This window comes from Colletotrichum higginsianum, chromosome 3 (assembly GCF_001672515.1).
Source record: "Colletotrichum higginsianum IMI 349063 chromosome 3, whole genome shotgun sequence".
In the NCBI taxonomy this organism is placed as follows: domain Eukaryota; kingdom Fungi; phylum Ascomycota; class Sordariomycetes; order Glomerellales; family Glomerellaceae; genus Colletotrichum; species Colletotrichum higginsianum.
This window is the reverse complement of record NC_030956.1, coordinates 4,116,062-4,137,366: the sequence shown is the minus strand read 5'-3', so window position 1 is coordinate 4,137,366 and position 21,305 is coordinate 4,116,062. Positions and strand designations below refer to the sequence as shown.

The 21,305-nt window shown below is 56.2% G+C and overlaps 9 protein-coding genes across 9 annotated transcripts; 4 read left to right on the top strand and 5 right to left on the bottom strand.

The window, feature by feature from the left end:
* Positions 1–519: 519 nt before the first annotated feature.
* On the top strand, positions 520–1,648 carry CH63R_04766 (Catechol o-methyltransferase; the record flags this gene model as incomplete). Its single annotated transcript, XM_018299741.1, has 3 exons — positions 520–768; positions 978–1,550; positions 1,604–1,648. 3 exons carry the CDS (start codon positions 520–522, stop codon positions 1,646–1,648), a joined length of 867 nt encoding a protein of 288 aa, XP_018160987.1.
* Positions 1,649–1,990: 342 nt separating this feature from the next.
* Positions 1,991–3,222, bottom strand: CH63R_04765 (Mitochondrial carrier protein; the record flags this gene model as incomplete). Its single annotated transcript, XM_018299740.1, has 2 exons — positions 1,991–2,944; positions 3,019–3,222. 2 exons carry the CDS (start codon positions 3,220–3,222, stop codon positions 1,991–1,993), a joined length of 1,158 nt encoding a protein of 385 aa, XP_018160986.1.
* A 927-nt stretch (positions 3,223–4,149) lies between these two features.
* On the top strand, positions 4,150–5,244 carry CH63R_04764 (Mt-a70 family; the record flags this gene model as incomplete). Its single annotated transcript, XM_018299739.1, has 1 exon — positions 4,150–5,244. The coding sequence occupies one exon, from the start codon at positions 4,150–4,152 to the stop codon at positions 5,242–5,244; it is 1,095 nt and encodes a 364-aa protein (XP_018160985.1).
* Positions 5,245–5,436: 192 nt separating this feature from the next.
* CH63R_04763 (Ribosomal protein L23) lies at positions 5,437–6,143 on the bottom strand (the record flags this gene model as incomplete). Its single annotated transcript, XM_018299738.1, has 2 exons — positions 5,437–5,962; positions 6,070–6,143. 2 exons carry the CDS (start codon positions 6,141–6,143, stop codon positions 5,437–5,439), a joined length of 600 nt encoding a protein of 199 aa, XP_018160984.1.
* A 1,140-nt stretch (positions 6,144–7,283) lies between these two features.
* CH63R_04762 (ThiJ/PfpI family protein) lies at positions 7,284–8,329 on the bottom strand (the record flags this gene model as incomplete). Its single annotated transcript, XM_018299737.1, has 3 exons — positions 7,284–7,515; positions 7,580–8,081; positions 8,194–8,329. The coding sequence occupies 3 exons, from the start codon at positions 8,327–8,329 to the stop codon at positions 7,284–7,286; spliced, it is 870 nt and encodes a 289-aa protein (XP_018160983.1).
* Positions 8,330–9,408: 1,079 nt separating this feature from the next.
* Positions 9,409–12,580, top strand: CH63R_04761 (Tuberous sclerosis 1; the record flags this gene model as incomplete). Its single annotated transcript, XM_018299736.1, has 3 exons — positions 9,409–9,422; positions 9,574–10,114; positions 10,172–12,580. 3 exons carry the CDS (start codon positions 9,409–9,411, stop codon positions 12,578–12,580), a joined length of 2,964 nt encoding a protein of 987 aa, XP_018160982.1.
* Positions 12,581–13,984: 1,404 nt separating this feature from the next.
* Positions 13,985–16,721, bottom strand: CH63R_04760 (NOL1/NOP2/sun family protein; the record flags this gene model as incomplete). The annotated part of the gene is made up of 3 exons (XM_018299735.1): positions 13,985–16,343; positions 16,414–16,643; positions 16,704–16,721. 3 exons carry the CDS (start codon positions 16,719–16,721, stop codon positions 13,985–13,987), a joined length of 2,607 nt encoding a protein of 868 aa, XP_018160981.1.
* Positions 16,722–17,885: 1,164 nt separating this feature from the next.
* On the top strand, positions 17,886–18,925 carry CH63R_04759 (Class II Aldolase and Adducin domain-containing protein; the record flags this gene model as incomplete). The annotated part of the gene is made up of 3 exons (XM_018299734.1): positions 17,886–18,140; positions 18,212–18,350; positions 18,426–18,925. The coding sequence occupies 3 exons, from the start codon at positions 17,886–17,888 to the stop codon at positions 18,923–18,925; spliced, it is 894 nt and encodes a 297-aa protein (XP_018160980.1).
* A 216-nt stretch (positions 18,926–19,141) lies between these two features.
* Positions 19,142–20,932, bottom strand: CH63R_04758 (Obg family GTPase CgtA; the record flags this gene model as incomplete). The annotated part of the gene is made up of 1 exon (XM_018299733.1): positions 19,142–20,932. The coding sequence occupies one exon, from the start codon at positions 20,930–20,932 to the stop codon at positions 19,142–19,144; it is 1,791 nt and encodes a 596-aa protein (XP_018160979.1).
* Between the last annotated feature and the right edge of the window lie 373 nt (positions 20,933–21,305).

Genomic DNA, 21,305 nt, shown 5'->3' with positions numbered 1-21,305 from the left:
CACCCACAGCGACCTCTTTATGCTAGGTACAGATACCGTGCGAAGAATCGAGTGGCACCCCCTCCCCCACCTCGGGCTTGCTACCCCGCCATGCCTTTTCCATCATCAGGGGCTACGTACCTCTCGCATTTCTTAGGTACATTTCAATGGCCAGGCTCTCCTTTCCCGGCAATTTTGGCCGGGGCAACTGTACGCCTCAGGGCTCCCTCCACAGAGGCTGTAAAGGTGGTCATGGTCGGCGAGAGCTGCGGCTTCCGGCCATGGTACTGCTCGGGGTTCCTTGCGTGTTGAGTGACGGTGGGACTCTATTTCGTCCATCATGGTGATAACTAGACCTTACTTCCATGAGAGAGAGAGAGAGAGACAAGGACATGTCTGACCTTTGACTCTGTTGTTACTTTCTCTACTCTCCTAGTTCCCCTCAATCAAAAAAGCATACCAGATACTCGTTCTTCTCGCACGTCCATCGGAGATCAATCGAACCTTTTATAGGCCAAAATCAACTTCTTACCCACCACGATGCCTCACTTTGACGAAAGCAAAGCATATGCCGTCCAGGAGGACGTCTTCTTCGACGACGGCCGCGAGATCGAACTCCTGCACTTTGTGTACAGCCAGCCCGACCTCGACGAGATCCGGGGCTCCCCCGAGCGCGTCCTCAAGGCCGTCGACGACTTTGGCCGCACCAAGAAGTATCTCATGAATGTCGGCGAGGACAAGGGCAAGATCGTGACGGATTTGATCACCGAGGTCAAGCCCAAAATCATGGTGAGCGAGAAGCCCCCCCTCCTTAGCCCCTTCCAAACCTATTACTCCAAACACTTCCCAAATCTTCGGGTCTACAGTCACGATTGACTTTTGGCCATCATCCGATGATGTGACGACTCGAATCTTTGAACCATGGCCCCTCAAACCACACCCTCGGTAGACCGAGAAACCTTCATTTGATCTTTTTGACACTTTTCTTCGCCAAACAGGTCGAACTAGGAGGCTACGTGGGCTATTCTTGCATTCTATTCGGCGCCGCCGCCCGTGCCGCCACCCCCAACGCAAGATACTACTCGCTCGAACGGAATCCCGAGTTCGCCGCCGTCATCGGCTCTCTTGTCGACCTCGCCGGCCTCGCCGACACCGTAAAAGTCGTTGTCGGCCCCAGCGACGCCTCTATAGCGCGTCTGCACGCTGCGGGCTCGCTCCCCAGGATCGACCTGATGTTTTTGGACCATTACAAGCCCGCTTACACCACCGATCTGAAGCTCTGCGAGCAGCTCGGCCTTATCGGCCCCGGGTCCGTCCTCGCTGCCGACAACGTCATCAAGCCGGGTAACCCCCCGTACCTCGAGTACGTCCGCAGCTCGGTCGCGCAGAAGCGTGCAGCCGCCCGGGACGTTGGGAAGGCGAGGGTGGAGAGCGGATGGCACGACGATCGAACGGCGAAGCAGTACGAGAAGCGCGAGGGCGAAGAGAGGCTGGACCTGTCGCGCATCGGGAACCCAAATCTCAACTACGAGAGTCAGTTGGTCCATAGCTTTGAGCCGACTGGCGTGCCTGTAAGTTCACGCCCTGCCCACAACCACAATTCTTTCTCGCTGAGAATGACTAGGATGGTGTTGAAATCACGAGATGTGTCGGGGAGGAGAAGGAATGAAATGCGAACATGAACTGAAATGATGAACAACCTATTTTCAATAAGTCAACTTCGCTACAGCACAAGCATATTGAGATGCGCATTCAAGAGTGTCTTGTGAAGATTCGCGACGAAGTGAAGATCATGGCGTGTGACGCAACAAGAACAATTGTTTATTGAACAATTGTCGTGTGTAGGTTGTTAGCCACCATTCTAGCGCTCCGTTACTACGCCTTTGGACTCAGAAAACTGCTCCTTTAGTGGCGTATTTCATGAAACCAAAAAAATTCCCCAAAATTGCTTGTTTGTCCCAAGTGCCCCGACAACGCCAAACTCAAACAGTCTTGCGAGACGTAAACTGGTCTAGATTCTGAGCCACGTCTTGGCCCTCTCGTACGTGTAAAATGCCACTGCCGCCATGGGCACTACCTTGACATAGCCGATCGTCAAACCAACGAAAAATCCCGGCGTCCCCTTCTCCCGGAAAATCATGGCCGCCGTCTCGCTAATGCGAAGTCGGTGGCCGTCCCCGACGGCGCCTCCAACCTGCATTCGCCGGCGAATGACTTCCAGAGGGTACGAAGCAGTCTGGGATACGAGACCAGCGACACCGCCAGCCAGGAGCTCGGCCCAGGACCGGAGTGGTGCAGGCTTTCCCGTGGGCGAGTTCTTCTGCTGGGGAAGGGTCGTCCACTTGGCAAGACTGGGGTGGCGAAGGATATCGCCCGCAGTGTCGTGCGTAAGGAAGGACATGCCGGCGTAAGGAAGCATGCCCAGCAAAGTGGGCGTGAATCCTCTGTAGAAATTGATCAATCCCGAACGCGGTGCGATCGCGGCGACTGGGGAAGCGGCCGCCGCCTCGGTTGCCGAGGTACTGGCTGCCTGTGCTGCCGGGGAAGTCCGCACAAAGCGCTCGTTGTAAATCCGGCGGCAAATCGCAGCTAGCGAAGAGCCCCCGTGTTTTGTCTCAAAAGCCAAACGGACGCGAATAACCTCCAAGGGATATGTAAAGAAGACGGAAGTGACGCCCGCCATGGAGCCGCTGATAAGGCGGCGCCACGGAGTTTCATGTTCTTTCCGACGGATCACCATGGAGCGGATTTGTTCGTACGCAAGGAACTTGATGCCGGCGTATGGGAAGATTCGAATGAGCGTCGCTGAGTGTCCTCTAAACAGCCCCGTAAGGCCTTCGTGAGAGCGGATGTCCTTCATTGCCGTCACAACGCCGAACCACGAGCCCGTGTACTTTGCGAACTGCGGATTGCTCGCCTGGAAGAGGATCTTGACACGATCGAGAGGTGCGACGACCGTTTTAGCCTGTAAATGCCCGCTATAGTCAGAAACACCATCTCCGTATTCTAGCGAGATAGATCCGCGATCCTACTACTTACAGCACAGCCTGCCAAGCCTCCGGCGACGCCGGACCGCCAGATGTAGTCGAACGTGCGCGTTTGCTTCCTCGTCTCTATCGTCTCGTCATCGTCGGTTGGGCACACGGGGGGCGCCCTCGGGGGCGGCTTCGGTCGCGCAGCATCTCGTTGTTTGTTCGGTGCTATCTCCGACATGGAGGCATGTTCCAGTAACGCTGACGGCATTACCTGGTCAGCGCGACCCGCGACGCTCGCTCGCTGGTTGTTCGTGGTGGTGGAGGAGGGGGAGGCGAAAGACCGGGGTCACTCGAGAAGCATTCCGCTACTCCTGAAATCCCAAAGGTGTGTTGTTGATGGGAGGAGACGGTATTCCTAATCAGAGCAACAGCAAGAGGAGTGGAAGCACACGCAAGCTGGCAAGCAGGAAGGGCAAGGATCGTGGGGTGACCGTGGAGAAGGGGCAATGCGGGAAGGGATGGGATAGGAAGGGTCTTGAGCCGAAATGCGCTGGAGTGGGACGTCATAAAGGCGAGATTTTTAAAAGGCTCCCTCTCATTGCACTGTCGTTCTTTTGGGGGAGGAGCCGTGGGCCGTGGCGCACGAGCGGTAAATGCTTCTTTGGGGGGCTTCGCCCGCTGAGTTCTAGCACAGGGGTCTGGGCCACGAGCCGAAGATTGCCGAGCGTCCCCACGGACGGATGGTCACTCGACGCTCTCCAGTGATAGGTACTTCCTGGGGAGCGGCCTCTTCTCGTTACCTGGTTACTTCACTTTGGTCCGGAGTTAGACCTACGATAGCCACGATACCTCCGCATATTCTTCATCGCCATGCGGAAGCACGAACTGGGCAGCCGAGGGACTTTCAAAACCACGCCCGAAAAAAAATATTTCCTTGGAAAATTAACACCAGACCGCCTTATTTCAGAAAAAAACGCGCCAACGCAGGACCTCGGCACCATTGCACTCTAGACTGAACTATCCTCCCCACGGCCACCCCAGCCAAGCCCCGGGTCCGGTCAAGTGGCACTTGGACTGGGCCGGGCCTCAACCCGAGTCTGCGGGAAAGACACCCCGGTCAAAGCCACAAAGCCAGTCAGGCACGTTGGCCTGATAGGTGAAGAAGAGGGAAACGAATTTCTCGGATTTCCCAACCATGGTCTCTAGACCTGCGTCAGAGGCCTCATCGGCAAGCTCCTCACCACGTAGCATCTTATTTCGCGCCGAGGACCGGTCCGTATTCCTCGTCGACATCCCCGCCTCTCTGGAAGAAAGCCAGGTCTTGCCGGGTCACAGTGCCGAGACAGTAGGGCCACCGCAAAGACGGCTCGTCTCAGTCGACCCCGTTGCCACACCCTTTTCAATACCGGAACCCCGGGACCCCCAGACCAACAACCAAACGCCAGCGAGCCAACTTGCAGACCTTATGATTGAGGCGGCGGTGAGAAGTGCCCTTGACACGCTAGGCAAGAACTACGCCGCGCCATTCTGCCTCCCACGGGTGACCACCGGCGGGAGCAGCAACATTAGAGACAGCAGCGGCGGCTTAGGCCGGAAGAGCCAGCAGGATCATGTTACGTCGCAAGGAGCGGATGCGGATGCGGCTGCGGTTACGGCGCATTTCATCCCTGAAGAGTCTGTATATCTGAGCGGCTCGATCCAAGAGACGAGAGACTCATTCCTCTCGACAGCGCCCAAGTTCCACCTCATCGTTCTGGATCCCCCATGGCCCAACAAATCAGCGAGAAGAAAGACGGGCGGCTATTCCACCGTCTACGGTCTCAAGGATACCCGGACGCTTCTGGATCAAATTCCCGTCGTTGGCCATCTTGCTGATGGCGGCCTCGTTGCTATTTGGGTGACTAACAAAGCAACTTTGGTAGACTTGCTCACCTCGCCCAGAGGAGTTCTCGCCAGCTGGGGCCTCGAGGCCGCCGCTGAATGGACCTGGGTCAAGCTCACCTCCCAAGGAGAGCCTGTATTCGATACCGAGTCTGCTTGGAGAAAGCCGTGGGAGAGACTCATCATTGCCAGAAAAAGGGGCGACAACCGCAAGGTCCCGCAGAGGGTGATCGCCGCGGTGCCTGATGTACACTCCCGGAAGCCAAATCTCCGTCACTTGTTTGAAGACTTGCTGCCTCAAGGATACCTTGGCCTCGAGGTGTTTGCGCGCAACTTGACGGCGGGTTGGTGGGGATGGGGCAACGAAGTCCTCCGCTTTCAAGAGTCCCAACACTGGGTTGCGCAATAGGAGCTGGAGCGGGCTGGGCTAGAAAGAAGCGAACCTGATGATACCAATACCAATTGACATGTCTATATCCCATGCCTTCCTTTTTGTGTTGTACAAAACATGCAATCCGCATGTCGGCCAAGTGTTCTCTTCGACTTTTGTACACGTCAACTGCCACATCAACCTCCCCCTCCCCCAAGCCCTTGCTCCGCCTCATGATGACTTTCTTCCCCCCACCTTGGCCGCCTTGACGATCTGGTCCCACTTGCTGTCCAACTCGATGTTGTTCTTGAACGCTAGCTTGCCCTCCACCATCCGGGAAGCCACATGGCGCAGCTTCTTCCGGTCGGTGCTCTCCTTCTCCTTGCTCGGGTACGCCAGCCTGCCGAGCTGACGGGCGACGTCCGCGCGGTACTGCTTCTGCGACGTCGCCTCGCGCGCGTCCCACAGCTTCTTGTTCCACGGCTCGAGGTCCTCGGGCGGGCTGGGCCACACAAATGCCTTTTTCATCTGCACCGTCATGAACTTCTGACTTTGCGGCCGGTAGTAGCCCGACGACGCGCCCTTGCGCTCGATGGGCGCCTCCTTAACCCATGACCGTACCGCCGTCACCTCGACGTCGTACAGGTTCCAGAGATAGTCGCGCAGGTCGAACTTTGTGAAGGTCAGAGGCACGTTGAAGGTCGCCCAGTTCGCGGGGGCGCGGTCCTTGCGAATGAGGGTGATGACATGATTCGGCCTGAGAGGAGGGATGGAAATGGGAGGTTAGCTTTTATTGGCATGTTCGACATGTAGTGCGGCTGCTCCGAGGACAGGCTTTCTGGACGGGGTCGGACTGTAACGTACAGGAAGACTGGTTTCGTTCCGAGCTTGAAGCTGGGTGCTTGGCGGGCTACCGCCTTTGTCAATGCTTCCGCCATCTTGTCGTCGGTGTGCTGCTGCGCTGGATCGAGGTGCTGCTGCGACTCGCGAGAAATCCAAAAAGTTCCCTAGGTCGAGTTCATTGATTCCATGTGGCTGATTGGTTCCGTCGGGCTCACGTATTTCCGTGAATTTCACATTGGGTGGGTCTCGTGGTCAGGGCCGGACACTGATCGGAGCGGGGGCCCGGCAGCCGGCCGTTAAAATAATACTTAACTAGGTACCAGCCTATCCAAGCTGTGGACCGGATACGGCGGGGCTCGTCGGAGGAGGGCATCTACTCAATCAAGTTGCCAAAAGAGAACCGGAAGGCACTTTTGTACAATCGAAATTGATTACCAAAATCATTCTGGTAGGAATATGTTGCGCAAAGGTACACAGCACAGACATTCTAGGAAAAGGTGGAGTAAGAGTCAGTCACGCGATCTACCCTTCGAGCATCTCGGACTCCGTACAGGTTGAACGAGCCTTTCGAGTTCCACTCGTTTCAGTACTGCGCATGGTTTTTGTTGATATGTCTGAGTATAGAAGACATGGTTGGCAGTAATTTTCTCTGATGGTTGGCATCTTTCGTAGCACTTCTGACCTATGCACACTGGCTGAACATTCTTTTGTCCGATGTTTTGCCTGACCAGCGGACTAACTAACGGAAAAGTGAGCCTGCTGATCAAGGGATCGCCTGGTCCGTCATGCTTGAACCCCGGATTCCGACACCAGACGGTGTTCGTTATGTAAGGCCACGCACCAACACGACCTGAGTTAAATCTCCACTGGTTTATGAGGGGAGAATTGGAGCGCACACTTGTTGGTTTTGGGTTTGGGGATGGGGTTATTTGGTATGAGGAGTTGTAGGCAAGAGAATTATGGCCATCGTACAAGTCACTTGGCGGACATGTACAATATGTCTAAGATATGGAGTCGGTCGTCGCTGGGGCAGTGGATCATGTTGGAGGCGTGGGGCGCAGAACAGGATCTTTGAATGGGGTTGGATTGCGACTAATAAACACGGCATTGCTAGCAACATGGAGATTTCGATATCCCGTACACATCTGGAAGGCTTTTTCCCGTCCTTCTTACAGATATTCATGGACCATGATGGACTTTCATCATCCATACGTCATGGCTTACTGACGTCTTGCTTAGACATCGAGGCCGTCAACAACGACGCCCTTGTTCCAGGTCCAGTTCATCGTGCGAGCGACCTCCTCGGCCGACGCGTCATCGACGAGAGCGCTGATGAGATACAAAGCTGCATCCACACCAGCGCTGTTTCCAGACGCCGTAATGACACGGAGACCACCCAGGCGCATCGCGGCGCGGCGAGTAATGGACTCGCGGCGGCCAGAGCTCTTGAAGGACATGCTGCCCTTTCTGTTCATGGGCGTTAGCTTCGTCTACAACGGCGACGGTGAACGGGGCATTAGGGAAGACGTACCTGGCATTGGAGGGTCGGCGGCCAGTGTCTGACTTGCGGCGGACATACGGGTTCTCGTCCTCGTCTCCAAGGTCGAAGCGCAAGTTGTTGACGACGTATCGAGCATCGTCGATCACGTCGGTTCGCTCGGTCAGGTTGCGGGTAGCGGCTTCACTGCAGAGAATCTCGAACTTGGTAATGTAGTCTGAGTGGGTCGTGGCCGACAGGCCGGCGAGGATGCCCTGCTTAGCAAGGAAGAGGGCACCAGTGCAGACAGAAAGAAGCGTGCGCTCGTGGGTGGGGTCCGTCTGCTGCAGCTCGGAAAAGGCCTGGATGAGGGGGAGGGGCTCGGCGTTAGCCTTGAGGACGGTTTCGCTGCCGCCGCCAACAATGACGAGAACGTCAAAGTCACTGAGACGCTCGTAGGCGTCCTTAAAGGAGATTTGGGTGCCAATGGTGACGCCAGAGTCGGAGACGACCTTGGGCTCTGCGGCCGCGATGGTACACTCGAAGGCCTTCGAGTCTGTGGGGGTTGGGAAGGGCACTGGTCAGTGCGACTGTTTTGCAGAGTCGTAGCGGTTTGGAGCGGGGAAACGGATGAGGAGATTCTCTCGTTGGGAGGACTGTGTACTCACTCTTGTCCTTCTGATCATGAAGGGCGGTGGTCAAGGCCTCCATTGGACCTGCCATGTCGAGAAGGTCGAAGTTGGGTTGCAGGGCGAACAGAACCTCAATGGGCTCGTCCGCCACTGCCGAGCTCTTGTTTGCCATCTTGTCGACTGTTTGTGGTATGGGTCAAGGGGGAAATGTGAAGTAATACAGCTTGCAATTGCTGTTGGAGTAGTTGGAGCAATTGGAACCGAGAAAAGGGGATCTCGGAGAAGGTCGTTGTTGGGAATTGGGTACGGGAAGCTCGGGTTACGATGCTTGTTGTGATGATGAAAGGTGAGGAGAAGAAGACAGCTCAAAGCTATTTGGACGAAGGAGGGAGGGGAAGGAAGTAATAAGGGTCGAGTCATCTGGACAAAGGAGGGGTTGGACGACGGCCCGATCTCTCTACCTGCTTCTGCTGCTTTACCAGACTTCCAACTTGTCTACCTCCTCACGCATTACCTTGGGGTGGACGTTGAGGTACCTTACCTTACCTCACAGCATGTCCCTCCGGCGCCCCTCCCCCTCCCTTGGATCTTCGCAACTGCCCTGCTCCGAAGCAGCCAAAGGTGCCGCTCAGCTCAGGTCACTGCCCATCTGCGACTGATCAGGTGCGTTTCTGGACAAGACCACTACCCACCACAGCTTCAAGTGGCCCAATGGCCCCACTGTCTCCCGTACGTTTTCTGGGGTCGGGTGCATCGGTGGCCCACGACGCATGGCGCTCTTTCACGGATTGCGGGGTTAGCCCACGGATGTCCCCCTGTGAGGTCACTGGTGGGTCCCGGTACATGCCTGCAGTGCAGCCGGGCCACCGAGGTGCAAGTATCCCCACCTTGCGGTTCTCGACGTTGCCCATCGCAGACCGCAGGACCCATAGTACCAGTGGAAAATTTAAGCCGGACCAATCGCGAGCTGTTTAGCCCACGCTGTTTGGCCGCTGGTCGCCACGGCGTGCTGCACAGTGGTCTTTCGCCAGGCCCCTCACAGCGCCTGTAGCGTCCAATGATTCAAGCCTGCCCATTTCCGGCCTTGCACCAGAGGGTCCCTGGCAAAGCTTGTACCTTGCATCAGCAGACTCCGTTGCCTGAGAGTTGCATGACATCGACGTCCACCCACGCCCGTAGACGGACCTTGCCTTGCTTTTCGTTACATATCAAAACATCGCAAGGCTCGATGAAGAGCCACCGCTAAATACGATGGCGTCGTCAGCGTAAGTGGCCAGACTTTTCTCATCGTATTCCTCGCTTTCCCTCCAACCTGCCGGGCTGCGTCACGCGGTGCGCGATATTTGACCTTGCAGCATTCTAGCCACCCGCAACTTCGCGATAACACTCATGATCGACTAACACTAAGCTACATAGGTCACTCAAGGACCTTTCCAAAACCCTGACGTCCTTCTACGTCTCGCCTTCCCTTCCACTGCCCAACGAAGTCGCCGAGGTCATCGATGCCTACCTGAACAAGCACGAGAAGTACGACGATTCGAGCGCCGAGAGACTCCAGGATGAACTCCTCAGCATCTGGGAAAAGCATGTCAAGGGTGCACCGGCCAAATATGCCCCTTACATCCACATCTTCCGCCTTCTTGTGCCTGCGATCCGTACGCCGGCCCGTCTGTTCAAGTGGTGGGACATTCTGAACGACCCGGTGCTAGAGAACATTACCCGGGAGAAAGGCTTGATGGAAGAGTCCCACCATGCGACGCTAGAGGTTTTGATGCTAGACACACCGGAAAACGACGACTCACATACCGAAGCCTTGGTGAACCCGTTTGCGAAACGACTGTTGTTGACGTGGTTGGAAAAATACTATAAAATCCAGTCCGAGACCGACTTGAGCGCGCAATCCAGCGAGCGCGCAATACGACAGGCTCTGATTACATACGGCAAGAAGAGGCCCAGAGTGAGTCAAATAACGTGCATGGCGTGGTTGTGAAATAGTTGTCTAACGAGCTGGCAGGATTTCCTATTCACATTGGATACGTGCTTCGTGCGGAGTGAATTCCGAGCGAGAGTCGCCAAGCTCCTTTGCGAATTCGTCCAAAGTCAGCCACCGCACCTACACCTGATATTGCAGACGCCGCTGTTCAACAACTTGTTGCGGTGTTTGCAGCAAGATACGTCTGCAACTGTCATTTCCGTGGCCATCACCGCCCTGATCATGATATTGCCACATATGCCCAGTTCATTGGTGCCGCATCTCCCCAGTCTTTTCAACATTTATGCACGGTTGCTATTCTGGGATAGCGAACGGACTGGTATTGTTGAGGCCACATCGGATGAAAACGAGCAAAAGAGTCTGGCATCACCATCGGGATGGGAGACCTGCCCTTACTCTCCGGAGACTGACGACGTCGAAGTCCCTCATTTGGCCAACTACTTCACAATCCTCTACGGCTTGTACCCCATCAATTTCATGGACTACATCCGGAAACCGCAGCGGTACCTCCGACACGCAAATGCAGCCAATCCAGACGAGCTTGAAGTCCAGCCAACCGAGATACGGCACAAGTCCGAGCGCTACAGACAAAGCCATCTTTTGCATCCAAATTTCTACACTCTTACGATCGAGTCTGAAAAGACCGATTTCGGGCGTTGGATGACTAGTGAGCCTGCAGAAGTCGTGGCCGAATGTATGGCGCTGCGCTTCTCCCCGGAGACATTTGCGACCGTTGATCCGGGCAATACCCAGACCGCCGAAGGAGACAACTTCCTGCTTAGTGACGAATCAGACCGGGATGGTCTTGGGCCCGCCCTGCTCAGCGGCTCCGGGTCGGAACCTGGGGCGGAGAGCTGGAGGAACACGGAACAGGATTCGCGGGCGAGCAGTCGTGTTCACTCGACCAGTCAAGGACAGAGCTCGTTATCCAGCCAACCTTCGCATAGGAACTCACTCGAAGTCCCAAAGGCGGATGTGATCGCCGATAGTCCGACACTTCCCCCACAGCTCATACCGTCGCCCTCCCACACACAGTTGCAAGATATGTTGCACTCGAACAAGGTCATCAAGTCGGGACTGCATCAGTCACTGGCGAACGACAGTGTGCCGTCACTCGCATTGAGCCACCAAGAATCCGCGGCAGAGAAGTCTGGCAGCCACATGCCCCCTCCCCTGCCGGCCATCTCTGCACCAACTTCTGTGTCTGATGGTCAGTCTCAGATTGCGCATTTGCAGCGACAGATACTTCTTTTGCATAACGACCTGAACTTTGAGAGGTATCTGAAGCAGCAGCACATGGCGCATATTGGCGAGCTGCGAAGGAGACAGGTTCGAGAAGCCGCGAGTGAGGCTGAAACTCAGAATCTCATTTTAACCAACCGAACATTGAGGAAGCGGTTGGAAGACTCAAAAAAGGCCGAAATGCAAATCAGAAAGGAGTCGGAGAAGAGCCGTACTCTAGCCAAGAAGTGGGAGTCTGATTTGTCCGCGAAACTAAGAACTCTGCGCGAGGAGTCAAGGAAGACCAAGACGGAAATCCAGTCGTTGCAGCAGGAGCTACAGGGTGCAAGAGAAGAGTCCGAGAAATTGAAGAAGCTGGTTTGCGATGCCGAGGTTAAGGAGCTCAATTCGAAGCAGACAATGCAGTCCATCGAGATCAATGCCGCCGAGAACGACCGGCTGAAGGCCGATGTGGAGCGGCTGTCCATCTCGGAGAGGAATCTCCAAGCCAAGGAGGCGGAGAGACAGGCGGCAATCACGACTGCGGCGGAAGCAGAAAACCGGGCAGAGATGCTTGGGCTGAAACTCGAGGCGCGCGAGGAGGAGCTCCAAAAGACTAAGAAGCTTTTCCAGACCCAGATTGGTGTGTTGAACGCCAAGCTTCTGGAGGCACACGAGGGCATCTACAGCAGACGAACCGCCGAGACCAAGGCTGCGGTCGAGAGTGCGCTGGCGGCGAGCCGGGCGAAGCAGGCTGAGCTGCAGAAGCAGTACACGAATCTGATGAGGAAGTACACAGTGCTCCAGTCGCAGGTCGAGGAGAACAGGTTCTCGGTCGGATCTTCCAACTCTCATGGTCGAGGCGAGTTCGTCTTCCGCATGGAAGGGGACAGGGAGGGCTCGATGCACTCAACCAGCCCCGTCACGACGCGAGGCAGCCATTCGGGTCTGCACAGGGTCCTGTCCGACCACGACTTCCTCAACCCGACGTCGTACAATCCGACGCCGCCCATCATGTCCAAGCCGCCGACCCCGGTGCCTGCGGGCTCGTCGCACCTTCCGCCAGTGGCGTCCAGCCCGTCAGAAGTTGAAGACGGCGCAGCCGCCAGCCTGACGTCGACGGCGGCGGCGGATCCAAAATATTTCGGCAGAGGTGAGTCTGGAACGGCCCGGATTCGGTTCCGCGATGGGTTTTGGCGGATCAACTAATCAGAGCCTCGGGGTTTTCCTTGTTCTCAGGTGGAGTGCAAAACCGACGAAAAGATGAAAAGGGGAAGAAGTCTGGGGTGATTCGGGGCATTCGCGGATACATGTGAGGGAACAAACAGAGGACGTGGCGTGCCACGTGCATGTTGGATCGGTGTCGTGTTTCGACTACTGCGATGCAGCTCGTGAAGAAAGATATACCCCCATTGCCAGATGCTGCAACGCTTTGCTGTCTGCGTCATCTCGCAGCTGCTTTTAGAAAACCAACTTGACTGGTTATCTTTCTGTATGGAGAAACACAAAACAAACCAAAACCCACACACAAAACGAAGCCTACAAGACTCATTCCGTGCTCCCCACGATGTTTCAGACCCGTGCGACCCGCAGTCATAGACCCTCGACCCGTTGAACATCGTCACCAACCACAATACCAAAGCCTGCCCGGCTAGCTCAATCGGTAGAGCGTGAGACTCTTAATCTCAAGGTTGTGGGTTCGACCCGTAAGCGCACCTCCGGACCATGATCATCACATTGGGACATCGCCACTAACATCATACCAGCCACGTCGGGCTCAATTCCCGTCCGCGATTGATGCGCACATTCTTTTTTCCCCCCACCTTTTTTCTCAACGCCATCGTTACTGATCCTCACCGGTTATCAAATAGCGGTTTTCCTGGTCATCCCAAGCTCTTCATACGTTAACATCAATCAAGTGTATTGGGAATCCTCTTGGTGTTTCTCGTTCACTTCCGAAGTGTCCTTTTACACATTTATGTAGCAATCCCGGGTTTGATAGTGGAAAACGAATTGCGAGCTGGACATGAGAACACAAACATGCCTTCCTCCTTTCCGTTAGCTTCCTCTTCCTCATCATCAAATCATCCAGGGTGAAGAGCGGTGTCGAACGTTATAAAATCCTACCGCCACCGAGGGTTATCTATTGGTATGAGGAAAAAACCAAATCAAAATATTCTTCGACTTGCGCCAGGGGCAACATTTCACAAGTACTGCACCAGACACCTAAATCATTGTAGCTCAAATCACCGAGAGAAAGCATCAGAAAAGAAAGGGAATTGCCACAGGTGATCGTTGGGCGGTCCATGCCGTGATTTCTTTTTCCAATTCTCGAGACTGTATAAATGAACAAAAAAACGCCCGTCTCAACGATTCTCATGTAGTCATACATTTTTCTTTCGTCTTTCTTCCGTGCGACCCAAGATCTATTCTCTCTTCCGACCCAATCAGCTCTGGGCCATTGCAGCATATGCTATGTGTATGGAAACTGGATGATGCTGGGACAGGCGTAATCCCCCCCCCAAGTAAAAACACCACATTGGATTTAAATCAAGCGAAGTGCGCCTCATCGCCCTCTTTGACGCGATTCGACGGGTACTGAACAAATTCGGTTCAAGAGTTCTCGGTAGCCGTGGTGGTGGGCTCGGGCTCGTCTCGGTCCATCTCCTCAGGCGTTGGGGCGTCCTCGATGTCGATGACATCCTCGGTGTCGTTGGCTTCCTCGGTGTCGACGTTTTCCTTCTCGGCGGCAGAGGCCTCTCCCGCCGCCTTGACCCTGGCCGCCTCATCGATCTGCCGCTGTTTCTGCAAGCTGTTGTTGATGAGCGGCGTCGTGTCGTTGAAGATACGCAGCAGCATGGCGGTGCGGTCCTCTTTGGGCAGCATGAGGTTGAGCGAGTGAATGCTCTTCCACAGCGGCAGCGCCATGCGCTCGCTGAAGGCCGGGTCGGAGCCGTCGGGCTCGACGCGGAGCACGCAGCAGCCCATGCCGATGTCGCGGACGCGTGCGCCAATCTCGCCCATCTTCTCCCACTCGCCGTCGGCAATGCGGGGGAACATCTCAATGAGGAGGCGGCGGAGCGTCTCTTTGGTCGTGAGGCGGACAACGCGCTGCTCGCCGACGTAGCCCTGCAGGATCGGCATGCCCTCGGACTGGATGCGCCAGCGGCAGATCTCGGCCGAGGGGGCGTCCTGTTTCATGAACATTTTGACGCCGCCGTGGATGACCTTGATGCCGCGGCCCTCGTTTTCGACGAGAATGTCGCGCGCAAGCGCCGAGGTGTAGTAAATGGCCTTGGCCGGCTCGCCCGCGGCGTTGCGCACCATGAAGCGGTCCTCGGGGAAGCGTGACGAGACGTGGTAAAAGGTCTTGATGTTCTTGATGACCTCGTGCTTGGGGTCGAGGTATTTAAAGGGCTCCTCGACCTGGCCGTGGATGTTGCGGTTGGATCTCTTAGGCTTCTCTTGTGTCGCGTCGAGCTTGGGCTTCTTTGTCTCTTGGGTCTCACCGTCAGCCGTGTCGTCTTCCCGCGGCCGCTTAGCGCCGTTTATAGCATCCTGCTCGGGCACGTCGGCCTCGGTCGTGGCCTTTGCCTCACTCTTTTCCTCCGGCTTGCCGGTCTCGGTAGCCGCGGGTGCCTCCTCAGTCTTCGCCTCGGTCTTCTCTTCAGTATTCTCCTCGGGCTTCGTCTCCTCGGCCACGGGGGTGGCGGCTGCCGTGTTCCCGTTTGACTTCGTCGCGTCGTCAATCTTCTGGTCCTCGGGGCGGATCTTGACCTCGGCCTTCTTTTGCAAAACGGTGATGAAGAAGCCACCGGTATCCTGCTGGTGAGCGTAGACTCTCATGCAGCGCTCGAGAGGAATGTCCGCGCCCACGCTACCCTCCACGGGCGGGAACATGGTATCGACAATTCTGCCAGGCGCGATGCCGTCGGCGCTGTTCTTGGTGTACTCGTCGACCTCGGCCTGCGAGCCCCATAGCCTGCCGGACTTATCCATGATCTGCCACTTGCGCATGCCAGGAGCGCGGACGAGTCCCTGCAGCTCGTTGCTGCAGTCGAGGATCTCAACCTTGTCGGGACCACCGGCGCGGTCAATGGCGGCTGCGACGACAGACTCGTTCTCGACGGGGTTCATGCTGCAGGTGGAGTAGACGACACGGCCTCCGACCTTGAGCATGGCAAGGGCGCGCAGGAGAATCCTGACCTGAGTGACATGGAGACCCAGCGCGCTGCCGGGCTGCCAATCTTTCCACAAGTTCATGTTCTTTCTCAGGGTGCCATCGCCCGAGCAGGGCACGTCGGCGAGAATGCGGTCGAACTTGAGGTACTGAGGCTTGTTCGGGGTCGCCGGGTCGGAAGGGAGCTTGATGGAGGGGTACTGAGTGGCGTCGTGGTTCGTGACGAGCAAGTTCGGAGAGCCGAGACGCTTGAGCTGGTGAACGAGCATGTGGCCGCGCTTGTAGTCGGCGTCATTGGCAATCAGAAGACCAGTGGTGCGGCCAGCATCCGCCGGGTCGGCCTCGAGGTCAGCCTGGCGCTCCTCCTCCGTCTCCTCGCCGAGGTCAAGACCGTCCTCCTTGGCGAACGCACGCAGGACCTTCCGGACTCTTGCCTCCTCGCCCTGGTGAATCATCTCGAGGAGCTGGCCGGCCTTGCTGCCAGGCGCAGCGCACATGTCCAGCACGGTCATGCCGGGGCGAACGTCCATCAGAAGAGGGGGAATCATGCTGACAACCTCCTGTCTGCTAATGTTGCCGACGGTCGTCTCGGAAACGAGAAACTTCTGGAAGGCGGCGAAGGGGGGGTATTTGCGGATGATGTTCTTCGGGGTGGTCATCCACCAAGCAAGCTCGTTGGGGTACCACGACAACGGCTTGGGGGGCTCGACGGCGCGCCCGTCGGCGTGTTCGATCTTTTCGATCTCGGGCATGTATCGACTTTGTAGGAGCTTCTTCACGGCCAAGGCGTGGCTGAGGGTAGCAAGTTAGTAGGGCTGCACGGGGGGGAGAACCACCAAGAAGCGAGTCGCCGTGGGCCTACCCTTTGGAGCCGCAGAAGCGGAAGCTGTTGGGAAGGTCTCTGCGCAGCGCATCCCAGAAGGGAACCTGCTCCTCCTCCGAGAGGCCGATGATGGTGTTGTAGTAACGCTGGAGCCTCTCGTTCTCCTTCTTGACGGCAGGGTACGACTGCCACGACTCGCTGCGAGGCTGGCGACCGCGATCACCGCCAGTGGCGTTGCCGCCGCCGCGACCCTTGCCCTTCTTTCCACCCTGGTGGGATGAAAGTCAGCGTAAAGCGACAACGTAAAACAATACGCCGGAAAGACTTACTCTGAATTTGCGACCCATGATTGAAGGATTGGATTGACGTGCGTGGGTTTGGTGGATTGCGCACGTATGTGTGTCTTATTTGGGAAGAGGAAGGGATTCAGTAGCGAGTCCAATCCTATCGGCGTTCGAGTCGCGCGGTGTGAAATTTTGCCGCCACCAAGGAGGAAAAAAAAAAAAAAGTTGGAGGTTCGGTCGCGGAATGCGCCAGCCTGTGGCCAGCCCCTCGATTAGAAATAATTGGCCAATCAGATGCCGGCCTTGTTGAGCATTCTCACCACCCCGCATCAGCACCCCTGCATCTCAGGGTCCGCCCTGGCTCTGTTTCCCCCTCCAACTGCTGAGAGCCGTCCCGCTTTCAGGAGCTCTCCATCTGTCAACTTCCTCGTCGTCTGGTAAACTTCATCTCAAATCGAAGCTCCCTACATCGTAGACCCGAAGGATGGGATGCCCTCGCAAGATTACAATGGTACTCCAATGACACGACATCAGTAGGATTCATTACTCGCCTACTTCTTCCGTATCGCGAATTTCTTGAAACCTTGTGTTCCCGTTACGTCCGGAGAAGGCTACAACAGAACAGTAAATACATATCTGGAACTTGCCACTTGCAGCGAGTGATTGGCCTGACGAGGGTAAATCACATTTCGAGTCCTTTGGGTACGGGAAAATAGCGTCATAGTGTTGCTCGCTATCGCTATCGCGACTAAAAAGTCTGAAACAGTTGGTCGTAGTCCTTGGTGCGCTCTGCGAATACACACATCAAAGTGGGAACCGAGGCTTAAGCCCAAGGGGGGGTGGACACTCGAAGCGCGGGGTTCCTCGGGTGGCTCCCCTCCCTTAGCAATTCGAGCAAGCTACGATTCCCTCCTGCCACAAGGCGTAAACCCGATGGTCAACAAGCCGCGTATCCCCAACAATGGAAATGAGTTTGCCGTTAAACTTGGGACCGGCATCCGAATGTCAGAGAGCCGAAAGTTTGGCTCCCCGCACGGGAGCGCGCCTTATAGGATCGACATGGGCGCGTCAGCCACCATCATCGCTAGAACTTGATTTCCGACTTGCTTAAATACCAAAGGTTTTCTTGATCAAGTAAACCTCCCGACTTTTTCGTTATCCAGTTCAAAGTTTCACCCGGTTCACTACTTGGCCGAAAAAAATTGAAGTGATACTACAATAGAAATTATGGCTCCTTCAACATCCGTCAACCAACTACCCCAGGTAGACGCCTCGGCCGCCACCCACAACAACGGCAACGGCAACGGCGCCCTCAAGCAGGAAAAGTCCCCATTCATGAAGACTACGGCTTTCCCCAGGCCCCAAAAGTTCGACGATCCGTATCAGGAGCGGCAGTACCTCAAAGAGCGACTGGCTCTGGGCTTCCGCATCTTTGCCAAAAACGGGTTCGACGCTGGCGTGGCGGGCCACATCACCGTCCGGGTATGATTCATCATTCCCCTGTCGTCCATATCATCTCTTGGAAACGCATGGTTAATGTCTCCTTGACGTAGGACCCCGTTGAGCCGGACTCGTTCTGGCTGAACCCGTTCGGCGTGCCTTGGCCGCTCCTCAAGGCCTCGGATCTCATCCGCGTGAATGCCGAGGGTGAGGTCGTCGAGGGTGGCCCGATCAAGCTTCTCAACACAGCTGGTAAGTCTATCCCGTCACGACGCTCTTGCCGCTCTTCGTCGGCTCCTGTGCTCGCTAACTGACACCGCATATCAGCCTACATGATTCACCATGCAGTCCACGAGGCCCGCCCTGACGTAAAATGCGTGGCTCACTCCCACTCCCTCTACGGCCAGGCCTTCTCGTCCCTGGGCCGTAATCTCGACAACATCAGCCAGGACACCTGCGCCTTCTACAACGACATCGTCCTCTACAGCTCCTTTGGCGGCATCGTCCTCGGCAAGGAGGAAGGCCTGCGCATTGCAGCCGCCCTCGGCGACAAGAAGGCCGCCATCCTGCAGAACCACGGCCTAATCACCTGCGGCAAGTCCGTTGAGAGCTGCGTCTACTGGTTCCTGAGTCTTGAGCGCTGCTGTCACCAGCAGCTCCTCGCCGATGCCGCCGCAGGAGGACGGGGCCACGAGACGGTCAAGATTGATCACGAGGACGCCGAGTTTACGTACAACACGATCGGGACGGAGTCCGCTGGGTGGTTTTCCGGGAAGCCGGCCTTTGATATGATGGAACATGAGTCGGGGTTCACGTATAAGATGTAGGACCTTGTTGCAGTGTTCGTCGGGCCGATATTGAGGATTTTGTCAATTGATGTAACAAGAATGCGGTCAATAGTGTATGTCAACTTCAAGTGATCCGCCGAATCGGTTCGCCACACTCTCGGCGAGACGATGATGGTATGCACATGCGTTTGAAACCCCCACTTCTCCATCAGCGGGTTGATGTTATACAATGATGGTACACAAGATATGATACAGCTACTCATCGAGCAATCCTACAGTCCAGTGAACAATCCGATCAACTCCCTGGCCGTTGATGGCGCTCACGGGGATCACGGTACACTTCTCTGTCCAGGCATTCTCAATCCCGCTTGGGTGAGGAGTGGTTCCTTGGTTGATCTGGTCAAGGTACTGGTTCAGCTCCTTGAAGTTCTCCTGTGTCTCGGGAAGGTCGGCTTTGGTGGCGACCACAAACCAAGGTTTGGCCGCAATGTGCAAGCCGGTTTCCTGCTTGGGTGCCGAGGGAGCATCCGCCACCATCATCGTGCCCCCGAACGGCGTATTTCCGTGGGCGTCGGAGCTGAGACCCCAGTCGACACGGGAGTCGATTTCGCGGGCGCGCTCTTCCTCCTCACGCATTTGAGCATAAAGTCCGACCTCGTTCCACAGCGCCTTGAGCGCCGTCACGGCCGGGCCCGCCGAGAGGTCGACGACGAAAGCAAGCACGCCCGCACGTTCGACGTGGCGCAAAAATGCGATGCCAAGACCCCGGTCTAAGTGAGCACCCTCGATCAGGCCCGGTATATCGGCAACCGTGAAGCGGGTTCGTTGCTCGACAAGGATTTCCTCCTCGCGTGGCCCGCCGTGCTTGGAGTCGATGGCCGGGTAGCGCTTGTAGCTCTTGATAACGGGCCGGCCCTTGTAGTTGTCCAAGACAACTGTGCCAATGTTCGGCTGCAGCGTCGTGAAGGCCCAGTTGCCCACACGTGTGCGCGAGTTTGTGAGCGCACGGAGCAGCGTGCTCTTGCCAGCATTAGGCAATCCAACAAGACCGACGTCGGCAAGTAACTTGAGCTCGAGTTCAATCTCCATGGTCACAGCACGCTCGCCTTTGGTGGCGAAGATGGGTCGTGGGTACTCTCGCGACACAAAGTGAGGGTTGCCAAGGCCGCCTATGCCGCCAACAGCCAGCAAGATGGGTTGAGGGGAAGGGCGCGACAGATCAAGCTGGATCGGACCGGCCGGCTGGTGATAGAGGCGCGTACGGGTCGGAGCTCGGGGGAGAGATATTGTTTTCAGGTCAGACTTTGAAAGCCCGGGGTAAAGAAGGAACTTGTTCCGGTCGGGATCCTCGGGCCCATCGAAATCATCCTCAACGATCTTTTTCGTGCTCCTGTTTTCCTCGTCGTCCAAGTCTTCATCCTCTTCTTTCAGCCCTTCCTCCAACTCTTTTCTCGCCAACTCTGTCTCGCGCGCCATTCTCGCGCGCTTCTCAGCCTTCTTCTGTGCTTTCATGGAGCGCTGCAGCATGGCGTCCTCGGCGACCGGGTCTTCCCTGCTCAACTCGCGCACTACGGTGCCGACCGGCACAGTGATGATGACATCGTCGCCTCGCTGACCTCCTTTTGAGCTGCCCTGGCCGGATTTTCCTTTCCCAGCCCGAATGAAGCGCCTCCTGGCTAGCTTGTGCAGAGAGGTTTCGCCGTGTACTGCTTGTATGTAGATGTTGCCACCATGACCGCCATCGCCGCCATTCGGAGGGCCGTCGGGAAGGTATGCGTCGCGGAAAAACGAGATACAACCGTGGCCACCTGGACCAGCATAGAGGGTTACTGAGGCTTTGTCGGCGAAAATGGGCATAGAATAGTCGTCAGGGGCTGGGTTTAGTCGGCTGGTCTTGGGTTCCTGGGCGACATTGGTCGAGCTATGGCGGCGACATGCGACAGCTCGGGCAGCAAGGCGAGGTGCCGTCGTATTTCTGCCAACGAACAACGATGGGTAGAGAAATGGAAGAAAGAGCGTATGACCTGCCGAGCATCTTGCCGCCATCTTCGTTCTTTGAGTGCGCCGATTGACGTCGGTTGTTGTCGAAAGTTTGCGACAGTGCCGGACGGAGCGAAGCTCTAGAAATTAGTTCTGGAACTTTGTCGCCGTTGGGAGCGATAAGATACGATAATTCGGACTTATTACATAATCGAGCTGGGGCGGGAGTAGCCGTTGTGAGACTGGGATGAACCACCTAAGCACTCCACTACCTACCTACTACCTATCGACCTGTCTGATACGATGTTTGGCAGAGTGCACTGCCTCGCAAGATCTCCTCAAGCTGCCTGAGGAAGACCGGAAGAGTGAAGACGGGTCTCGCATGTCTTTTCAGCCTCTTCAACGTCACTTCGTCAAGTTGCCTGACGTTGTCTTCTTG